This window comes from Mizuhopecten yessoensis, unplaced genomic scaffold (genome assembly GCF_002113885.1).
Source record: "Mizuhopecten yessoensis strain PY_sf001 unplaced genomic scaffold, ASM211388v2 scaffold83, whole genome shotgun sequence".
NCBI classification, from domain to species: domain Eukaryota; kingdom Metazoa; phylum Mollusca; class Bivalvia; order Pectinida; family Pectinidae; genus Mizuhopecten; species Mizuhopecten yessoensis.
This window is the reverse complement of record NW_018403369.1, coordinates 442,553-465,464: the sequence shown is the minus strand read 5'-3', so window position 1 is coordinate 465,464 and position 22,912 is coordinate 442,553. Positions and strand designations below refer to the sequence as shown.

At 34.2% G+C, this 22,912-nt stretch overlaps 3 protein-coding genes across 3 annotated transcripts in view; 2 read left to right on the top strand and 1 right to left on the bottom strand.

Moving 5' to 3' along the window:
* The first annotated feature begins 1,040 nt into the window (after positions 1-1,040).
* On the top strand, positions 1,041-3,644 carry LOC110453463 (mitochondrial import inner membrane translocase subunit Tim10-like). The gene is made up of 2 exons (XM_021502452.1): positions 1,041-1,245; positions 2,619-3,644. Exons 1-2 carry the CDS (start codon positions 1,169-1,171, stop codon positions 2,818-2,820), a joined length of 279 nt encoding a protein of 92 aa, XP_021358127.1. The 5' UTR covers positions 1,041-1,168; the 3' UTR covers positions 2,821-3,644.
* A 2,581-nt stretch (positions 3,645-6,225) lies between these two features.
* On the bottom strand, positions 6,226-18,127 carry LOC110453381. The gene is made up of 4 exons (XM_021502336.1): positions 17,580-18,127; positions 10,943-11,114; positions 8,102-8,224; positions 6,226-7,412 (listed from the first exon to the last, which is right to left on the bottom strand). Exons 1-4 carry the CDS (start codon positions 17,792-17,794, stop codon positions 7,152-7,154), a joined length of 771 nt encoding a protein of 256 aa, XP_021358011.1. The 5' UTR covers positions 17,795-18,127; the 3' UTR covers positions 6,226-7,151.
* Positions 18,128-18,169: 42 nt separating this feature from the next.
* LOC110453291 (N-alpha-acetyltransferase 25, NatB auxiliary subunit-like) overlaps positions 18,170-22,912 on the top strand; it is a 30,700-nt gene continuing 25,957 nt past the window's right edge. Inside the window, exons 1-4 of the mRNA XM_021502220.1 lie at positions 18,170-18,235; positions 19,319-19,404; positions 20,026-20,164; positions 22,579-22,775. Coding sequence (XP_021357895.1) covers positions 18,181-18,235; positions 19,319-19,404; positions 20,026-20,164; positions 22,579-22,775 — 477 coding nt within the window. The 5' untranslated portion in view covers positions 18,170-18,180. The remainder of the gene's footprint in view (positions 18,236-19,318; positions 19,405-20,025; positions 20,165-22,578; positions 22,776-22,912) is intronic.

Sequence of the window (22,912 nt, the reverse complement as noted above, 5' to 3'; positions counted from 1 at the left end):
CATTGTAAGGAGTCTTGCTTGCTGTTCAGTTCTATTGAGATCTATACAATCAAACATTCTGGAAGGTAAAATAAAAATTCGTCGGAGAACACTTAGCATTCATAATTATACGCTTTACACAGTTCAGTCAGTCATTTTAATTTGGCACCTGGTCAAGTATTGTATAAAAAATACTAAGAAAACGCCCATAATCATAAATAAGGTTATCCATCAACGATGACTAGCAATATACTAGTTGGTTCTTAATTGCATTAAATGGACATAATGGTTACAGATACTGACCTTTAAGAAACAAATGTTTTCTCTAAATAAATGGTAAATGAGTCCCTGTTTAGCCGGATGTAGTCCGAATTATTCTGACGTTTTATCGACTTTTTTCATATCGGTCTGTCGTCGATGAACTGCAAGACTCAGCACAGGCTTTGAATGTCTTTGGTAAAGCTCGTCAGGAAACAACATCAGATCACTATAGGTCCGTCCCTACTTGAACCCCTCTCCACTCATCCATGTATGCATACTTAAGTGTGTGTGCTGAAAGATATGTTGAGCTTCTATTTGCTGTTGGACATATACTTCCAATGACTTCTTTCGTTATGTCACACCACTTGAATTTCACAACACAGACACTGAAATACCAATCCAAATCAGATTTACTCGAGGATAAAACATCAAGCACGGACAGGCAGCCTCAAACCACTGATCTCACACTTTCCACCTTTTCTGATTGGAAGCTACCTAGCGTACCCTCTAGATACTACTCGACGTATACATGTATTATGCCATAGACACATGTTTGTCCCTATCCCTTCACTTGTATGGCTGTCCAGCACTCTCCAGATTGTTATGTTGTATAACCATTTGAACTTTGAAGAAAAACAGAACAACTTCAAACAAAATACAATTTTAGCCTATTTAGGGGTTATTAAAAGTATTCACCTATTGCGAACTCGTTTTGAACACATCCGCAGTCTTCTGGTCAAGTCTTGTCGTGTAGCAGGACTTTAGTGCACACCTTACCCAGTTTGTCAAATCGATTTCCGGTTCCCTTGAAGAAACTGCACGTGTGTGTAGTGTAGTCTGTATATTTACCCTAAAATTTAATGCTGCATATAAAGTTTCGGCCAATGACATCTTAGTTACTATAGGGAGACGTATAAATAATATAAGTATGGAAAATTTTAACGAATCACAAATTAAGCTACTTCAGGAATTGGAGGTAGAAATGATGCAAGATCTATATCAAAGGTAAACAATCTACTGACTGCTGTTCTGTTGTATCTGTTACTGGTTAATGACGTATCAAATAGTAAAACTAAAAGCTACACATATGCGCAACAACATTGTTTGATAGCTACAAGCGAATGTTAATGTCCTTCGTGTAACAGCGTGCTTCTTAGGTTTGTATAGTGAGGGTTATTATAAATACCGCGACTCTTACGAAGAAAAAGATTTACAGAAACCACAATAGGGCTTGCTCTCATTTTATTCCTTCAGCTTTGCACCATGTTCTTCTGTCTGTTCCATGTTTTTCATGCCATCGCAAATTTCAAGTTTCTATACAGAACTTCATAAGCAATTAGTACTGTCAAGACATGTTGCAGCAACAGGTGTAATGTCAGGTCATTGTAATGATAATTCAGGCTTCTGAACCGCTCTATATTTCTGCGACAAATGTTAATCTATAGGATACATCACAAATGGTCTGCAGTGTGTCCCATACCACTTTCGGGATTATAAATGTTTCTTCAAGGTCAAGGTCATTGCAAAGAGTCAAAGGTCAAAACATAGTACAGTAACATTTTTTGGTTACAACTTGAAAAAAAAAATAAAAAAATGAAATACCTTGGCACAATACATTGCCGCCACTGTACTGTCAGTACCACAACTGATCCGGGTTGCAGCGAAGAGTCTATGGTCAAATCATTGTGATACACTTGTCCGATCTGCAAGTCCTAAGCAGTGAAGCTTTCCTGGTGAAATCATATAAATTGATATGTCATGACCGATTGGTATATTTTTCAAATTTTTCTTTACTTCATTCCAAAGTCATGGTTATGGCAAGCAGTGAAAAGTTGATTTGTTGTAATCCTATCTGGGCAAAGACTTCTAAACATCCAAAGTTTACATATATAGACAATAGGTCTATGAAATAATGATTTTTTCTAGATCTACAGAAATTTTACTTACATTTTTTAGTGTTTGATAGCATGAAATACAGAGAATATTAATGGTAAAGGAAGTAAAATAATTTAGCAAAATATTTTTTCCTTGAATACTATATATATATATATTTATTGTAGAATTGTACACATCATAGAAAATAACTTCATAGATAATTTGGTCTGTGAAATAAATGACTCCCATAGACCTACATTCATTTTCATGATGACTGTCCAACGGTTTGCCGCAAGTTCACAAACTCACGGGTGATCTAATTCTTAGCCTGCTATAGTTCAGTTTTCTAACACCAGCTAGTGAACCATCTGTAGGCCATGACCTGACTCCCAGTATTATTGTATTACATTTACTGTTAAACCAAGGTGATGTCATCTGCTGTCTTTGAATGGTTGTCATTGTCTGAACATTCAATTATTTTCTTTTTGATTCTTTTATTGCAGAGCATCAGGTGTGTGTTTGAAGAAATGTATGCCACCAAATGATAAGGATACAGAACTGAGCAAAAGTGAAGCAGTTTGCATTGATAAATGTATAGGAAAATATCTGGAAATCCAGGAGGTAGTTAACAAGACGTTGACATCACTACAACAAGAGGAAAATGCTAAGGTTCAGGCAGTCATGCAGGGTCAAGCACCAAAGTGATGTCTCTGACCTTAGGTTTAAAATTAGAAAGATTACTCTTCGTACTGGCGAAGTTATCGGAAATATCGCCCGTTGAACTGGTGAAGTTGTCTGAAAGATTTCAAGATTGCCACTTGGTAAAGGTTTCAATGATGGATAATTTGAGAATTCTGGAACCTTCAAACAACAGCTGGATGGCAGTGAGAATGCAACGGATGCTATGTTACTGTGATTTACAAAAGGACACTGGAGTCGGAATCAAAGATTAACAGAATTACTTGTTTGATTTATAACTAAAAAGCCTTTATGAAGGTGGTTCATAAAGACAATGCAACCGCATCAATTATTAAACATATATCAGTATTCAAAATAATATAGTAATACATTTTTATTATACAGAAAACTATTTTATGGTTTCATTAGGGATTAGGACTTCACAAGTGCTTGTTAAAGTTGACAAAAAACTGAGAACAGACAAGAATGCATATTAAATGGATGATAGATATTTAAACATACTTTCACTTAATGTCTCTTGATCATCACAAAAGAAAATTTATTTATGATATATATGCTGAGCACCGATTGTTAAATGAAGATGATTATGGAAGACCATGAGACCATCCAGTCATCAATCTTCATAATCCAAGTTTATCTGGTTTATTGTGTTTTCTAAAGAGTTTCCTCTGGCCCTAACACCAGACTTTGACATTTTGACAGATAGATATCTGGTGTAAGACTGGTATCAGGGTCCGAGGAAACTCAAAAAGTATTTATGTGTAAAAAAGGAAAGTGGATGTTGTGAATTCCTTTTATGAAAAAAGCAATAAAGGTGAAATAATATTGACCAACAGTGTTCTGTGCAAGGAGAGTAAGATTACAACAAGCCCTGACCAGGATCCAACCTTTGACCTCCAGACATAACAGTGATCTTATTGACCGAGCAACAATACATCACCTTGCCCGGTCCCATCACATTTTACAATGTACATTGCATAGCAAACACAAAATAAAGGGGAGATAATTTACTCTGTGTACACGAATCCTCAATGGTTTGTCTGTAGTGAAATAGAGATCATTTATATTAACCATTTTATTGAGAGTTTGATATTTGTGTAACTACCATTTCATCACATTATGTAACATATTGTGCTGCTGCTGTTGACACAAAATGTTAATAATTTATTTGATATTAGACTCAAATTTTCTCCCAAGTTTATATTTTAGTGTATAGTTATAGGTTCAATTGTTTTGTTCCCTCTGTAAACTGCATTTATTAGGTCAACATCTTCCTTACAAGAATCTTGATGTTTGTGTAACAGAACACATTGAAACCCCAGGACTATAAGAACGTCTTTCTTAATATACTGGGCTTACTGGCCTTAATTGATCAATCCAGTCAAGTTCCTTTTTATTTTTATTTCTTCATACCCAAACACATGAAACCTTATCTATATAACCTGTCATGGATCTGTTAATCATTAATATAACAATAGCAGGATGGAGAAAACGTTACACCTACACGTCAGGGGTCGACACTAACGGTAGACCGGAGGACCGGGTCCACCAAAATCTTGGACGGTCCACTTAATCTCCAAAGCTGGTAGACCGCCGGTCCACCACATATTACTTGATTAGTGTATATATATTTGAGAATGTTGTTCAGAAATATACTAATAAAGACTTTATTTACTTCGCCAGCCGTAAATCCCATCTAGTTAAAAAATGTATCGTATTTTCGTGTTGTTAACCCGCTAAAAGTTGTCGTTATCATTCTTGGACGAGTGAAGTGCGTGAATCCGCTTGCGGTAAGTCGGAATCTTTTCAGCGTTTGAGTCGCTTGTGGTATAGTTTGCCGCTATTATAAGCACTAAAATGACGATGACGTCACGATCACGGTGGTCAACCGGTAAATGAAGGTAAACTTAGCCTCACAATTTCGTGTTACGTTTTAATTTCTAGCGTATATCGTTTAGGTGATCGTGTCTGTCGATTAACTTAGTATCTGTACTAGACTAGTACCGTATCGCCTGTGTCGCGATTTTTAAATGGCTTGGTTTACAACCACTGGCAAAAAAAGAGTTAAAAACTTCACCAGAACAAAAACAACACGAAGTTTGTATGGGCAACAAAAAGGATGATATCCTTTCAGGAGTCATGGAAAAATCGTTTACATGGCTCAATAATGATACTGACACAAACTTAATGAAATGTAGGGTATGCTGCACTCAGAAGATGATTCCGAAATGTCCAGGAAGGATTGAATAGAGGTGCAACAAAATACGTAAAGACTACTGTTGGGGCAAATTTGTTTGACATTCTGACTGTATATTGAGATAAAGATCATATAAAAAAGGTATAATACTATAAAAAAGTATATTATTTTATCCTTATTTTTTCATATGATCTTTATCTCAATTTACAGTCAGAATTTCAAACACCTTTGGATGGGAGCTATGTAAAAAAAAATAAACAAGGAGAAAATTGTTTCATGTTTCTGTGTCATTTACTAAAACTTGGTCATAAATGGAAAAAATAAAAAAATAAGGAGAAAAAACAAGTATTTTACAGAAAATTAAAAAACCTTCATTATTTGTTTAAAACCCTCAGATGCCAGGATTTTGCATCTAGCTTTTAAAAAAAATTGGGGGAGGACCCCCATACCCCCCTCTTATTCAGGAGGGGGGGTACCCCCTCCCGAACCCACCCCCCACTCCTCGCTACGCTCGTCGACCGGGGCGCAAAGCGCCCCAGATCTGAGAATATTTTTCAGGTCCACCAGAAATTAACCAGGTCCACCAGATTAAGAGAGCAGGTGGACCTGTGGTCCACCACCTATTAAAAGTTAGTGTCAACCCCTGCACGTAACCAAGAATTGGATCTTAAAACTTGAGACAAACACTCAGACCAACTGAGCTACCTCGTCTCCAACGGTCAACTCTGTCCAGTTCAACTTATACAACCTTGTTAGAGAAGGTTTAAAGTATACCACCAACAGTACCATTTATGTAGCATCCACAAATAGTCAGCACAATTTTTTTTAATATCACAGTTTATTTGTTCTAAAACAAAACATTGTATAATTATAGAATGTAAATAAATATAAAAATCTGTGCTACAGGCACTAAATTGTAAAGGAAGGCTAAACATGACTTATAATAAAACACTTCAGGTCTCAATTTTTGGGAATCCTGATTTTTTACCCTCATGTTTGCCTTTTGAAATCGACATAATACCATTATACCAGCCTCTTCATTGGCTTTTTGATCATGAAATTATACAATTAATTGACTGATTGTTCATTACATAGGACAGAAGGTTTACATTGTTATTCTATCAAATTAACTAATTTAAACACATTTAAAGATTTTAAAATGAGAGGTTGGCAAGTATGATATATATTTATACATTTCTTTTATACAATGATATATGCTACCCGTACAAAATGTACAAAACATATTTTTCACTTATATCTAAAAAAAAATATAAATTAAATAGAACTTTGAATTATCACAGCTGCTATATTGGTTTGAACAAATCTTGCGATTCGTTATTGCTATAGTAAATATTCTGTACAATCAGCTGGCCAACAACCACTTTTGCCAACTAATTATTTCACAAGTATGGTATACCATATTCTGCCATATGTGTGACATTTATTTGATATTTAATGGGGAAAACTAATTTATTACATTTTTAAAGTACACATACAATGCCAAAAATATTACTGCATCAGAAAGTGGGTGAATTAATATATTATTGAAATAATCTTCAGTGCCATATTTATTGAGGTAATGCTTGACAACAAGGATATGCACTATTTGAATATATGTGATTCAATTCCACCATTATCTGTTTTTATCTGCTATTATCTAAAATAATATTTGCTTCAACAGATGTTATCAATTGTTTGGTTCACCTAATACAGTCATGTTGTAGCAATGATTTACCACATTTACTTAATTATGCTACCATCGCTTCACCTGCATTTGACCTGATTGGTCAATAACAATTATTATAATAATGAAATGTGAAATGTTCACACTGCGACAGTCACAACTTTTGAAACTGTCACATTGTTCAAGACATCATTTAAAACAAACATATAAAATCCAATATCTCATTGGAAAAAAAATGTAATAAAAGTTAATTATGTATTCAACAATGACAATCTTCAGAATTAGATAAAGTTCATTAATGATTTCATTTTCCTTGTCCGTTTGACTAGAACTAGAAAATGAGTGGTATTTTGATTTATATTGACATTGAAACAAGTCATACTTGACATTCAGGAAAGTATACAATGATATGATTTGTCATCGATGGGTGTAAAATATAAATCCCCATACTCCTCATCATGAACTTGATTCAGGCTTTGTTTCAGAAGTTGATGCATTGGGAAGTTGAGTTTCAGAACACTGATCTTCTTCACAGTCCGACACACTGGACAGATTAATTCTTTCTCGTATTGCATTGTCACTAACATTATAGATGATTTCTTTTGGAGTCCAGAGCTTTTCTGCACCACCAGCATCAAAATCTGATTTCATACTTTTCACCAAATCAGTGATGTCAGTAATGTTGACAATCCAATCACTGCTGTATTTCTGTAGTATCTGAAAGTTCATAAGGTTAAACGGTATGACACATGGTATCAATTTCAAGATGACTGAAATTTATATTGCATGTTTAAATACCATTTTATCAGTGTTCAGTTACACTAACATTTTTTTTTAAAGTTTCACACAGACAGTGGTAGAATTAAATTGGGTAAGTCAGACTGACTTACTTATTCAATTTTAACATTGCCTTAGTCTTGTAAAAGTTAATTACAATTGCATCAAAATATTAAAAGTAATCAATATATATACAAGCATAGCCAATGTTTGATCTTATGCTTTAACCTGTGGCTGTGGCTCTGTTCTGATTCTAAGCTGAACGGATCTAAAAACAATGTATTTGTACTTGGTATTTACGCATTTGCCGAACTGATAGATAATAGAATCTGGATATTTATCAAATTTTCAACAATCATTATGACAACAATGAAAGGCCCCCATTTCTTAAGCCCATTAAAACCCTAGCTTGTTCATCATCAGGAGTACTAATTCCCTTTATCCACTGGGGATCAGCATCCACCATGTCATCAAGTTGTCTAGCCCTGCCAATATTGACAAAACAGTGTTGTAAGCATGTAACATGCATTTAGCAAGTTTGTGTTATAAAAGTAAATTATTATTTTGACATAATTACAGTTTCACTTCATTGTCAGTAGATTTATAATATTCATATAAGAAAGGTCTACCTCTCCTTTCAGTCCTAGCTGGATGGCTTTCCTCTGCTGATTACTGTAACTAGGACCGTGATCAGGGTCCCATTGGAGCCGCACTCTTATATCTTTTGTCTGAATTTGTCTTGCCTTCTGAAACTGTACATGTTAATATGATAAATATTTAAAAGATTTCGAAAAATTAGTTGAATATAATACTTGGTATTGGAGATTTGCTTAAATGAACTGACTCTTGCATGAGATTTTATATCTGGTACAGTTAGTTTTTTTCCAACTTCAACAAAGTACCCTGATATTATATAAATATTTCATTTGCGAGTTTTGTCTTGTAGGGTTTTTAACAAATAGTTCAGAATTTGCTATCATGTAATAAAACTTTTAAACCATCAGAACTTTTTGATAATTTTAACCCATTGATTATGAGGTATATATACCGGTACAATGTATGTATATTTGATTTACAAACAACCAATTAGAATAGGCCAAGCAGCCTTATTAATTATTTTTTTCAAAATTAAGTTCACATGACTAAGAGATCTATCATTCTGATTAAATCAAATCCTTAACTCTGCACCTCTTTCAACATCAGGGGTCACATTCATATAACATTTAATTCAATACCCAAATGCTTTGAAGGTGTCACAGAGACTGGTTGAAGTGAATTAAGATAACATAAACACAAGGCGCTATAAAATGTGGTGTTGTAAAATCCTACATGTTTCTGTATTGTAGAGGTACAAAGTTGGAGTGAAAGGGTCTGATTTGAATCGGATAAACCTAGTACATGTATATAGACTTTTAAATGAACAAGAGGCCCAGAGGGCCTGTATCGCTCACCTGGATATTTGAGCAATCATGGGAAAATATACCAATAAAAGTACTTTTGCAAATATTACTATATATTGAGCCTCCTTTGCTTAACTTATAAGAATGTTACGGACTAAATGAAACTTTATACTTCTCTATCCCAGCACGCTAGCTACTGGTCAACTATCATCACCCAGGGCCTCCTGGTATAGGGAGGAAGTTGTTTAAAAATATTTACATATTTGACCCCTGTGACTTTGAAAGTAGGTCAAGGTCAATTATTTGAGGAAATCTTATAGCACTCTGTCCCAGGTACCTACTGGCCAAGTATCATTAATATAGGCCTCCTGGTTATATAATTAATCAGAAGAAAGTTGTTTGAAAGTTTTTACAGTTTTGTCCCAGGTACCTACTAGTCAAATATCATTGCTCTACCGTAGGCCTCCAAGTCTTGGTTATTCAAAAGAAGATGTTTAAAGGATTTTAACACTTTTTGCCCTTGTGACCTGGAAAGTAGATCAAGGTCATTTATTTAAGGAAACTTTTTATTGCTCTGTCCATGGTACCTACTGGCCAAGTATCAGTACGTATACTCTGTGCCTCCTGGTTATTCAGAAGAAGTTGTTTAAATGTTTTTAACGCATTTGACACTTGTGATCTTTAAAGTACGTCAAAGTCATTTATTTGAGGAAACCTTTACAGCAATCTGTTCCAGGTTCCTACTAGCTAAATATCATTACTTTAGGACTCATGGTTATTCAGAAGAAGTTGTTTAAAGGCTTTTACAATTTTAAAGCCTGTGACGTTGAAAGAAGGTCAGAGTCATTTATTTGAGGAAACCTTATAGCACTCTGTCCCAGGTACCTACTGGCAAAGTATCATTAATATAGGCCTCCTGGTTATATAATCAATCAGAAGAAAGTTGTTAGAAAGTTTTTACATATTTGACCCCTGTGACCTCGAAAGTAGGTCAAGGTAATTTATTTTAGAATTTTTATAGCACTCTGTCCCAGGTACCTACTAGTCAAATATCATTGCTCTACCGTAGGCCTCTTGGTTATTCAAAAGAAGTTGTTTAAATGTTTTTAATGCATGTGACACTTGTGATCTTTAAAGTAGGTCAAAGTCATTTATTTGAGGAAACATTATAGCACTTTATGCCAGGTACCTACTGGCCAAGTACTATTACTCTGGGCCTCCTGGTTATTCAGAAGAAGTTATTTAAAGGTTTTAACATATTTTCCCCTTTGACCTTGAGATGGATCAAGGTCATTTATTTGAGGATACCTTTACAGTAATCTGTCCCAGGTTTCTACTAGCTAAATATCATTGCTTTAGGACTCATGGTTATTCAGAAGAAGTTGTTTAAAGCTTTTTACAATTTTAAACCATGTTACCTTGAAAGTAGGTCAAGGTCATTTATTTGAGGAAATGTTTTAGCACTTCATGCAAGGAATCTACTGGTTACGTAGTATTACTCTGGGTCTCCTGGTTATTCAGAAGAAGTTGTTTAAAGGTTTTTACATATTTGACCATAGTGACATTGAAAGTAGGTCATGGTCATTTATTTGAAGAAACTTTATAGCACTCTGTCCCAGGTACCTACTGGCCAAATGTCATGGTCCTAGGTTCTCCAGATCCTAAGAAGAAGTCGATCAAAGTTGATGGATGATGGACCATAAGCTCAACTGGCACTTTAAGCCAGGTGAGCTAGAAATCACAGATGTTGTAAGAGAACATAAAGCTCTTTATCATGGCCCTGCGATCCAGCTTAGCTTATAAAAATATACAAAATATATATACCTTTTATTAAATATAAAAGTGGTTTTTTTCCATATTTTATCCATTTAAAACCTGTTTGATTTATAACCTTCAAGGGGAAGTTAAATTGTGCACTATCACTTATGTATAATTAATTACTGCTCAATGTATATGTACTGGGAGGATTTAATAAATCAAATTACTGGAAAAATACAATGTACCTGTATACTGACAAAATATTGGGTTAGAATAGACGATATCTCATACAATATATATATAGACTGCTACCTCAACTGTGTAAGCATTGGCTAAAATTTCCTCAAATCCATCTCTAGTAATCCTAACAGCTAAGACTCTCTCTTGGTTATGCTTAGTTGCCCAGCCGCATCTGTACATCATCCACAGGAAACTGGTTTTGATCCAGGACATTCTGTCAAGTTGAAAATCAGGTCCTCCAAATCTGAAAAAACCAATCAAACTATGAATGCAAGTAAATTTTGGAATACTATTGTTACAGGAGCGGAAAAATGCTAGGTCAGACTTTGGTTGAATCCGGAACCTTCCGAACTCTAGACAGATGACCATGTTCTCTACCAATTGAGCTACCTGGTGGTTGACGATTGACCCAGTCCAGTAATCATATACATTGTATATAAGTTATGCTACATTCCTCCCTCCTTTTTCTAAGTCTTTGCCCTGGAAGACAACACTATTTAGAACCAAGGTTTGGGAATCTCCTTGCCAAGCATTCACCTAGTACTTGAAACAAGGACTTTTCTTGGAATTGGCACTAAATGGAACAGGAGCAGAACTATGCACCGCCAGACTGGAATCTTCCAAATTCTAGATGGACGCTCTACCAATTGAGCTACCTGGTCGCCAATATCGACCCAGTCAAGTTCAACTACATTATGTATGAATTTTCATTAATACCATTATTAAAAATAATTACCTCTGTTACCAATCTGATTAAAATCATATGTTACATGGCTTCGTTAACTTCGTACTATGCCGGGTCACCCTAATGAGTGTCCTCCGAGTAATGAGTGTCCTCAGAGTGGACACTTATATCGACCGATAAACGACGGAGTTACAAAGAAACTTTATATCAAATATATTACTAGCTAACAAAAAAAACACTTATATCGACCGATACACGACGGAGTTAAAGATATTACTAGCTAACAAAGAAACCTTATATCAAATATATTACTAGTTAACAAAGAAACTTTATATCAAATATATTACTAGCTAACAAAAAGACCCTTATATCGACCGATAAACGAAGGAGTTAAATATATTACTGGCTAACAAAGAAACTTTACATCAAATATATTACTAGTTAACAAAGAAACCTTATATCAAATGTATTACTAGCTAACAAAGTAACCTTGTATCAAATATATAAATGAGTTAAATATTAATATATATATATACACACACACACAATTTATAGTTAAGCGACTATTATGATCACATAAAGACTGATATATTTCAATAATCTGTTTAAAACGTAGCGACTATTGATAAGAAGTAAATTCTGATACTTATACTCATACAAGCACTAAAACCCTGAAATACAACAATAGGTTATTTTCTGTACAATCGAAACTGTAATCAAATACTTACCAAGAGCGTAACAAGATTGATAAACTGCCTTATACAATAATTGAAAACTGTAATTTGACTATAATATTTTCAAATACTTATTTAGAGCGTAACACGATTGATAAACTGCCTTATACAATAACTGAAAAACTGTGATTTGACTATAATATTTTCAAATACTTACTTAGAGCGTAAAACGATAAACTGTCTTATACAGATTGCACGCGCATATAATGCAGTGCCTCGGAAACAGTCGTAAATTATGAATATACAAGCTATATCAAAGTCTTGCTATAAGCGTCTTGTTACTGTATAATGAGATTATGATCTATGTTTTGTGTTCAACAAAAGTGTGTAATCGCATTTCATTTTCACAAATTTTTTAAGATTACAAATAGGCCTATATCAATCTTCTCCATGATGGTGTTAATATGACATAATATAGTTATGTGTAATTATTCAGCTATTTATAGTATTATATTACAATTATACATTCATACTATTGCCAATTTGTGAAGTATATGTATATTTCTATATGCAATGTGCATTTGGTTATAAATTGAATTTAATTGAATTGGTACTGAGTTACGGTGAGTGAACTAACGAGTGCAGGTGTGACATTTGTCCCCGCTCGATTGAACTAGTTACTTATAGGTAATTATCACATCAGTCGCGCACCTGTCCAATATCAGTGACATAACCAGGTATTTGTCGGTAATTATCTAATAAGTGTCACCCCTCATATCGCAAGCACCACAGGTAATTATCGGCCTTTTAATTGCGGGGCGGGGGACGCGTCGAGCGGGGCGGGACACTCCTCGACTTGCATCATGACTCTTGAGAAGATATCCCGAAGCATCGTCCGTTTATAAAGTTTATAGATTATCATACGGCTACTGGTTTGTATAAATATTGTGTAATACTCTAAGAAACAAAAAGGTACCGACCTATCCGCTCGGAAATACGCATCACTAAACGGTATTTATAGATGTCATTTTTTATCAATACAATAATACCAAAATGATTATTAACCTTATCTAAAAATATGTTTTTTTAGTGCACCCCTGCAAATTATAATGACATATCATATTTACTATCCATTTTCAGCTTTAAAGATATATATAAATAGTATAATGTCATCGCATTATGCCATACATATAATGCCTATGCTTCATTTTATAAGGGTAATTGACTAGAATATTCATATCCATATTATTCTATAGGATTATTCTATGTCATTGATATCATTGTATAAATGTTGTTATAATATGCCTATGAGCCGCAAGAGGAAGATGGTTAAATAAAGAGAGAAGAAATAGAATATGCCATTTGTGTAATACTGAAGTTGGAGATGAATTTCATTATATGTTTAATTGTCCAAATTTCTCAAATGAAAGAAAATTGTATATTCCAAATTATTATAGCAGGCAACCAAACTGTTTAAAATTCCAGCAACTTTTTTCAACACATAACAAAGTTTTACTAGTTAAAATATGCAAATATATTAATATAGTAATAGAGAGAGTCTGTTCTCCTGGTTAAAACAGCACATACTCTATCTTGAATGTACCCATTGTATATTTTCTTAATATCACATGTAAATTGTGGTTTAAAAAAATAAAATCTTGTCTTGTCTTGGCAATGCTTAAAGCTAATAAACAATAAAATATTAACACCTGACAATAAATGTGTGGGCGTATATAACACCTGGGCGGCGAACCTACCCTGCGGGGGTATACACGGGACACGCCGTTTGTTTACTAGGGCAAGGTGATAGATAATTATAATAAGATAATTACTGTCTCGTGCCCGTGTCTGTATATATATCATTGTGACAGAAGGGTGACAATAGTCGGTAGGTTATATATCATTGTGACAGAAGGGTGACAATAGTCGTAGGTATTGATATCATTGTGACAGGTGGGTGACAATAGTCGGTCGGGTAGATATCGTTGAGACAGGAGAGTGACAATAGTCGGTGGTGTTGATATCATTGTGACAGAAGGGTGACAATAGTCGGTGGTTTATATATCATTGTGACAGGAGGGTGACAACAGTCGGTGGTGTTGATATCATTGTGACAGGAGAGTGACACTAGTCGATGGGGTTGATATCATTGTGAAAGGATGTGACAATATTCGATTATATTGTGTGTGTGTGGGTTGTAACGCTTCCCGATTATCACTAGTTGTACCAAATTCTGATTTCAATGTTTGAAAATAATTTACAGATAATTTCAACAATTGAAACACCAACGCGTCTTCATGTGTTCACATTATAAAACATAGCGCATGCTTATTAGTATCTGCCGACATTCTTGATGCGCCCATGTAGAACAAGCACCCAACTACCAGCATCCGCATCAAAGTATTACGTCACAAAAAGAGAATGACGTCATTGTGACCTCATACGGGATACTTTAACTCTAAGATTCCTGCTTTAGTAACCTATGGAAAATGCTTCTTTGTGTCGAATGTACCTGTTTACTGTAAATCAAAGTTGTAGACATTTTTTTTTGTTATGTTTAGAAATATGCAAAAAAAAAAAAAGAAAAAAAGACGTGTCTTACAGGGTCAATTTCTTATCTTGCACACCTTAAGATGATGTGGAAAACTATTACAACAATTCAACCATTTCCTTACAATTTTAAATTAAAAAAAATACACGCGGTTTCGTCATCTTTTGCTTCGAATACATAGAGCTGAGTCATTGATGTCTTTATTAGATATCTCTCTCTGCGTTTTCCTTAAAAGTGATTGACGTAACGTCATCATTCACCACGTAGTGATTTTTTTCTTACAAATATGTGCAATAAAATCAATTCCCCACATGTTATTTTTGAAGCCATCGACGTCAAATTATTGTCAATGTTGGATGTTTTCAAATTTAAAGTAACGATATTATACATATGTTTGTCTCTCCATTAAGAAAATATCACCCTTTTCATCTTAAACCAGTTATTTCGTTCACTCTGCTTATGCAAGAATTATGAAAAACTAAATCGTTAAATAAATGCCACATCCTTCACACACAATATGTCGGACATTTGAAAACGGTTAGTTAGAAAATTTACAGAAAATGAAACCCTGAGATATTATTAATACGTATGCATGTTTTGGCTGGTATTGCGTGTAAAAAACAACCATAAAACATTCACGAAAAACGTTAAATTTTGTTCATAAACAAAACAAGGAAATGACGTTCTTATTAATGTGTTCGACGCAAAACAGCGTAGCGTTACATGACGGCTAGACATGGGGAAATCAATGCTGTGCAGTGGTGTTAGGACAAACAATATATCTAAGTTATGCTTCAAAAAGCTGAGTCAGAGAACTTGCCAATGCATGTTTTTTCATTAAAAAAACCAGATGTGTCATTTCATTCGAAAGTCACAAATACGGTATTTGTTCTTAAAACGTCGCATTTTACGGACCGTTACATAACGGCTAGACCCAGTAATATCTTAATTCCCCAAATACTGTCGCTCCAATTTCTATAAACTTTTGCAGATTGTTTAAATAGATTAAGAACTTGCACCAAATCGAATACAGGCAAACGACATAACATATTCATCTAGAAATCATAGTACTAATGAACGGACATTTTGAACAACTAAAAACATTACACAAATGATACATGTTGGTTTCCTGTATTTGTTTCAACTTTCAAAAATGATATCGACTTTCAAGTATCATATTATTCAAGAAAACATTGTTATATAGCTTTAAAATTCAAACATCTGCAGAATGGGCCCATATTTTACTTTTAAATATTCATTTATTTAAACGCGTAACCCGTTTACGTTACACATTACATTGGAGTATTGGCGAATTTTGACGTTATATCGTTGATTATTACGTTGCAATCGAAACTTTTATATATTCTACTGAAATATTCAGGTAGATAAACAAAATCTGAATAAGATGGTATATAATAACATATATATTTGATAATTATTCAGATTTTATATAGCGCTGATGTAGCAAAATCCGCGACTTTTCGTATGTGGGTCAACATCTGACGTTACATCATTCCTTTTGTTAACACAATAACATTTGTTGAAACCAAACAATATACGTTGATGGTCGTATGTGTATTATACAGCAACAGACATTTTATTACACATTGTCGTAAGTACTATGAATATAAATATATCACGAAATTAACAAGTATTACAAAATTAAATACCTTTAGTAACGGCTATCAAAATAGGCAGAGAATGCTTTGGAAGGGAAGTAACTCGTATATAACTACATGTACAACTCTTCGCTGTTATCGTAGGCATATAATTAACGATAAATTTCGATACATTCTACTGTTATGATCGACCTGACATTTTGCACAAAGTTAGGTAAGTTGAACATATTTATGAATCCGAAGACAGATGTAAAAAATATCGATTAACGAATTCCCGGGCGCGCGAACACCTCCCTGGACACTCATTCCTCCGTGGACACTCAATCCACCCTCGTGAAAATAGTATTTATCGACGTATTTCGGTACTTTATACTGTTATGGTCAACCTGATATTTTGCACACACTTAGGTAAGTTAAAAATATTTATGAATCCGAAGACAGAAGTAAAATAAATGGATTAACGAATTATCGGGCTCGCGAACACTTACCTGGACACTCATTCCTCCGTGGACACTCAATCCAACCTCGTGAAAATAGTGTTTACCGACGTATTTCGGTACTTTATACTGTTACGATCAAACTTAAACTTTGCACACACCTAGATATATGAACAATATTTAGGAATCAGAAGAAAAAAGTGCAAAAAATCTTATAACGAATTCGCGGGCGCGCAAAAACCTCCGAGGACACTCATTCTTCCCAAATATGCATTTTTATCGACATATTTCGGTAATTTGTACTGTTACGATCGACCTTAAATTTTGCACACACCTAGATATATGAACAATATTTAGGAATCAGAAGAAAAAAATGAAAAAAATCTTATAACGAATTTGCGGGCGCGCAAAAACCTCCGAGGACACTCTGAGGACACTCATTACTCGGAGGACACTCATTAGGGTGACCGTACTACGCCTGTTCAGACGGAGCCATGTAACAGATTGCTCGTCACAGATGGATGTCACACTTTATTCCCGATTTTAGTAATAGATACATCAGCTTCATCCATCTTCATCTCTTTAACTTCCTCCGTCGATACCGACGATAACGGAAGTGGGTCTTGTGCTGTAGTGAGTAACTTATGTACAGTGATTTTTTTTATTGATTTTTTTTATTTGCTAGGATAAAAAGAACTTAAGAAGCTGAAGAAAGTTACCATGAATATATACAGGTTTCTTACCTTTGGTTTTCAACGGCATATTTTGCTATGGCCGGTTTGAAAGCTTGGTATACAATAATGGTTTTTTCATCAAATGTCGCCAAAATGTGTCTCCCAATCTTTGGCCAACACCTCTTCTGCTCATCATATTGTTTCAACGTCAAACTGCATTGCTTAGAAACGTTTATCACAACGTCTGATTTAGTTTCACTGTGACTTTCACATGCTGTCGCCATTCTCCTTTCTAAATGCGATTTATGTTACCTAGCTAAGCGTAAATTACCTCAATGGTGTTGTTATGAAATTATTGCACAATGAACTGAAAATTGCTGAAGTTCTATAAAGTTATAAACTGCATACAAACAGGAAGTGCCGTGGAACACCTCACTATGTAAAATGTAACTTCCGTATATAAAATAGTAACTAAGGATTTTTATTCATTTGCTGTTGATACAAGATGTCTAATACCATAGAGAGTTTTTAATTATTCTTATCATACTCATAAATATAATTTTCGTCGCATTGATGTACCTGTTGTTGATAAAAGTTCAGTAATTTGGCGGAGGAATATCAAAGCTGATAATCTCATCTTCTACGAGAAAATACGAGATTAACAAAGAAGATGGCGTCTCGTAGCCATGTGGATGTGAATGAAAGAAGATTGAGACCTATTTATGGTCGGTTTAAACTCGTTCAGACAAACCAGTCAACTTTTGAGCAACACATGGCAATCTTTAATAATGCTATTTATTCACAAATATCCCGATTTCGCACATTACGTTGCAATATTAAAATTTCTGAACAAGTTTCAGCTACCACAACAAAAATGCAACAACCTGGACAGGAAACGTCAAAGTCAAAGTACCATGACATTTACTTTACCGAGTTCTATTGAATGTTGTGGGAGAAAAAATCCGATCATTTAACGAGTTATGAAAAAGCGCTTCAGTATTATGTTTTTTGTTGTATTCTGATTTTAATATAAACCAGTTCTGTAATGGATCATTTTGACATTCGTAAAGACTTGAGTGAATGCTAAAATCTTATGGAAGTTAGTCGAGTCGAGTAGAAGTTAGTTGACAGCATTTTCAGACTGTGTCATTGTTAACGAAGAAACGTTACATAATAACGTTCTGTAAAGCATTTATGCATCATTGATGGTAACATATCTGATTGTTGTCGTTTCTCATCGCGTCAGTTCGCACAGTGATGGACAATTATCTTGCCTAACCTTGTAATCGGAATTAGTAAACCGGTCTGTGATCGATTGCATATTCAATTAACAAATATATGGGACTGAATACCAAAATAAGGTGACAACCCTATTTTCATATAAAATGAGAGAATTATTGATTAAACATCGGCTTTTCTTTTATAATAAATAGATTACAACAATTACTACAATCATATAAAAAATAAATTAAAAAAGACTTAAAAATGAAAACTTTACATTGTATACAATTGACACTTGAGTTGAGCGGTGAATCAATTAAATTGATTACGGAATTTGTTATCAAAATTGGAAAGGGCAGACTCTCACTTCCCATGAGAATATAAACTTTGTGGAAAAAATCCATAATCAATAATCAAGATGGACATTTTTAAAGTGATTGAATGTGAAATTATTCATACAAACCTGTCAATACCTTACACATAGTTCTGAAGTAGTAGTATTGGTCTTTAAAACTTTTAAATAGTTCAAAACAAACTTGTTGCATGTACTTCAATATGATCAATATAATTTGCTTTGTCACATTCAGATTGTCTAGACAATGGAAACAACAAGAAGGCAATTCAAGAGGCAGACAAAGTTTTGAAGAAACAGAAGGATTTACAGTGTGCAAGAGTCAGTTACATTTATATATATAATTCTCTATTGGATATTCAGCATAAACATTTTAAAGAGAGAATGAATGGACTTGATTGGATGTATTTTTGTATTGTTTTATGGCCCATCAACAATTTGAGTCATTCCCTTTAGGGCCAAATATTATTTAGGTCATTCTTTTGCACTTAGTTTGAATAAAAATCAGTGTCCCTTGTCAGTACAAATGTATCATTTTTTCACAATAATTATTCATAACATATGTTTGATAAAGCCTGACAAACATTACTTCTTTTCGCTGTTAGACCATCTTATGATTTAAAAGTTTTGTTTGAAAAATGAATTTGTTAATGAGAAAAGTTCATTGAAGTTCAGGGCATGTATTTTGATTCTTAATTAAAAAATATCAATATATTTTCATGAATGAGAAGAGGATGCATGCTCTGGAATGAGAAAAATTTATCAAGCCTAAACCATATTCCACAATTAAAATAAACACTTTCTATATGAATGAAGATACAGAATTGAAGGATATATATGGCCCCTGCACAACAGTAGAATATCTGAATTTATTACATTGGCTGAATTACAAGCAAACGTTAAATTTTATTATCTCACAGTATTCAATGTATTCAATTGTAGGTACTCAAGGCTCTTGCTTTGCTGAGATTAGGACGACATGATGAGAGTGCTATACTGCTTAAGGATATACATGCCCAAAACCCTACAGATGAGGCCACACTTCAGGCTATGTCTATCTGCTACCGGGAGGTCTATAAATGTAGGTGACTTACATGTAACAGAGATAGTTTTACAATGGATATTTTATAACATTGAATTGTTTTGACTTGATAGGTATCGGTGTAACCTACATGTAGCTTTCTAATATATTAGACATATATTGTTATATTTTGCCAACATTCTTAGTTATTCCTAAGGATACGGTTATATTTTATCATTGTTCTTGGGCTGAACATCTGAAAACCCTATTGACCTATCCTACATGGATTTTCAGATTTCCATACCTATCTATCCTACATGGATTTTCAGATTTCCATACCTATCTGTTTTGATATTCAGCATATAGAAATCATTTACATGTAGTACCAAATCTGCTGTTGCCTTTTCCTATCTCAATATTTTCAATTTGAGGCTAATTGAGACCTTAAACAGTGTGAATGATTTCTGCACTAACAATTATGGTTTTAATTGGTTATTTCAGTACTATCCCTGAAGATAAATATGCTCAATGAAAGAAAAATCCCATTTAGCTTTGGTCAAATAAATCCTTGTTCAACAAACACTGTAACTGTAATAAGAGCTGATTATACAGTGTTTTTCTCTCTTTTTCTTCTGATCATGATGGTATTTAAATTCAGATGATTACATCAATATATCCGACAAACATTTAATAGCTTATCGTAAGTATGGATATAATTAATTCATGTTCATTGGTTATTTATTCATTTGTTACGTTGATTGATTTGTCGTGATTTTTTCAATTTATTTTCCATATTTATTTTCTTATTCTAGTTAAATACAGAGTTATTTATTATGAAAAGTTCTTTTCAAACAACCAATAAAATTTTCTTTGTGACGTTTCGATGACTAGTACAATCAGACAAATGACCAGTGAAGCGTATGCACACAAATTAAAAGGAGTAAAATTTGTATGAGTTGTCCATAAAATTGATGTTGATTCGGCTTCGCTGTAAGCGTATTGCAATAGTTGTAATACATGTACCAAAATGACTCGATTCAGCTACACTTTGTTAACACATGGTCATAGATGTGCGAGAGTCTTTGAGCCCCCTCGTCTCGATTTAGAACTGGCCCCCTGCAGCATATGCAGATGGTTTCCTTTATCTGCTGCTTGAACAGATTGTTCTCTTTGTCCAAAACTTTGGAGTTATCCCTGTCAATCACTTGATTTTTCTGTGTGTCGCATTGTCTGTGATTGCCGATTTATTTATCTGGGACTTCGACTGCTTCCTTTCTGATCTGGTGAATTTCCTACCTTCTTGGGTTTCTATATCTTTCCGGTGTTCACCAAGTCGGACCCCAAATTGCTTTCCAGTCTTTCAAATTATGATGCTTCACAGTTTTTGCATCCAATTTTTTTTATACGCATTCTGCAACGTTTTCTTTAGGTATTTTATCCTTAGAGTGTATTGGGATATTGTGAAGCGTCCTGTGGGGCTTCATGGCTGTTGCTATGCCATGACCCCGATATATCCTCTGGATGGTTTCGGATATACCCTTTATATATGGGATGACCACTTGACCTTTGGTTTTGTTCTTATCCTTGATTTAATTTTAACCTTAGATACCCCTACACTTCATGGACAGATAGCTGATTGAACTGAATGTTGAATTTTGACCAGTTAATTTTTCTACAAGATTAACTATATTCCAAAAATTTGAAGCATACATATATTGAGCTGCTTTCAGTTAACATTCATAGGCAAATGAATGCCATGTGGCTACTTGGAATCAGTTCATTGCTTAAATGTACCCAAAATTAATCACTGACATACAAAAAGAAAGAGCTTCTTCCATCTGATGAAACATGCATATGATAGATATGATATATAACCAACATAATTACAAATCGGGGTTGTGTGTCTGTAACAAGTATGTGATCTAAATAAGCTGGTGTAATTGTATAAATCTTGAAAGTTAATTACCTCAACCCAAGTTAGACAGAGACGCAGCTATCCTTTATTGTCTAGAAAACTAATGTGTGGTCTATTGACAAAATTCATGCTATTAAAACAAAGTGGTTAGGATACGCATACCCGGTATACATGTTTTTGGTTGTGTTTGTCTAAGTCTAGTATATGTTTTAAAGTGTAATGGAAAAAGCTACAGATTTCTGTTACACATAGACTTCAGAATGGCTGCTGTTTTTGAGAAAATTTGCCACCATCAAGTATATGTTACCTTTAAACTCACCGTTTCTGTTTTACTTTGTCATAAAAACATTTAGAATTAAAAGTATAACAGGTGGATTATTCCTGTTCAAACTGTATGAATAGGGACAATATCCTTGCCCATTTAGTACTAGTCATTTCCCTTCTATGGAAATTCCTTTAATATAAAAGCATTTTTACCTTATTCATTATGCTTAACACTGGGGAAAAAACATCTTCAGTCCACATATAATTGATGATGATGTCTTTATTTTTTTCCCAGTGGATCTAATTGCAGACCTGTATGAAAATGCTCACAAGAATCGGCCAGACAATGAGGACATTTTGTCCTCACTGTTCATGGCTTATGTCCGCCTCGGAGACTACAAAAAGCAGCAGCAGACAGCTATGACACTACACAGATTGCAGCCTCAGAAGAATCCTTACTACTTCTGGGCTGTTATGAGTATTGTGATGCAGGTAAATTTTATGCCACCCATGGGAGCCCCATGACAAATGTGACATTTGAGTGAATTCAAGTGAGATCAAATGGTCAGAAATAAATACTAAGTTTGGTCTGGGTACCTGAAACTTACATTTTTTTGGCCCTATAAGAC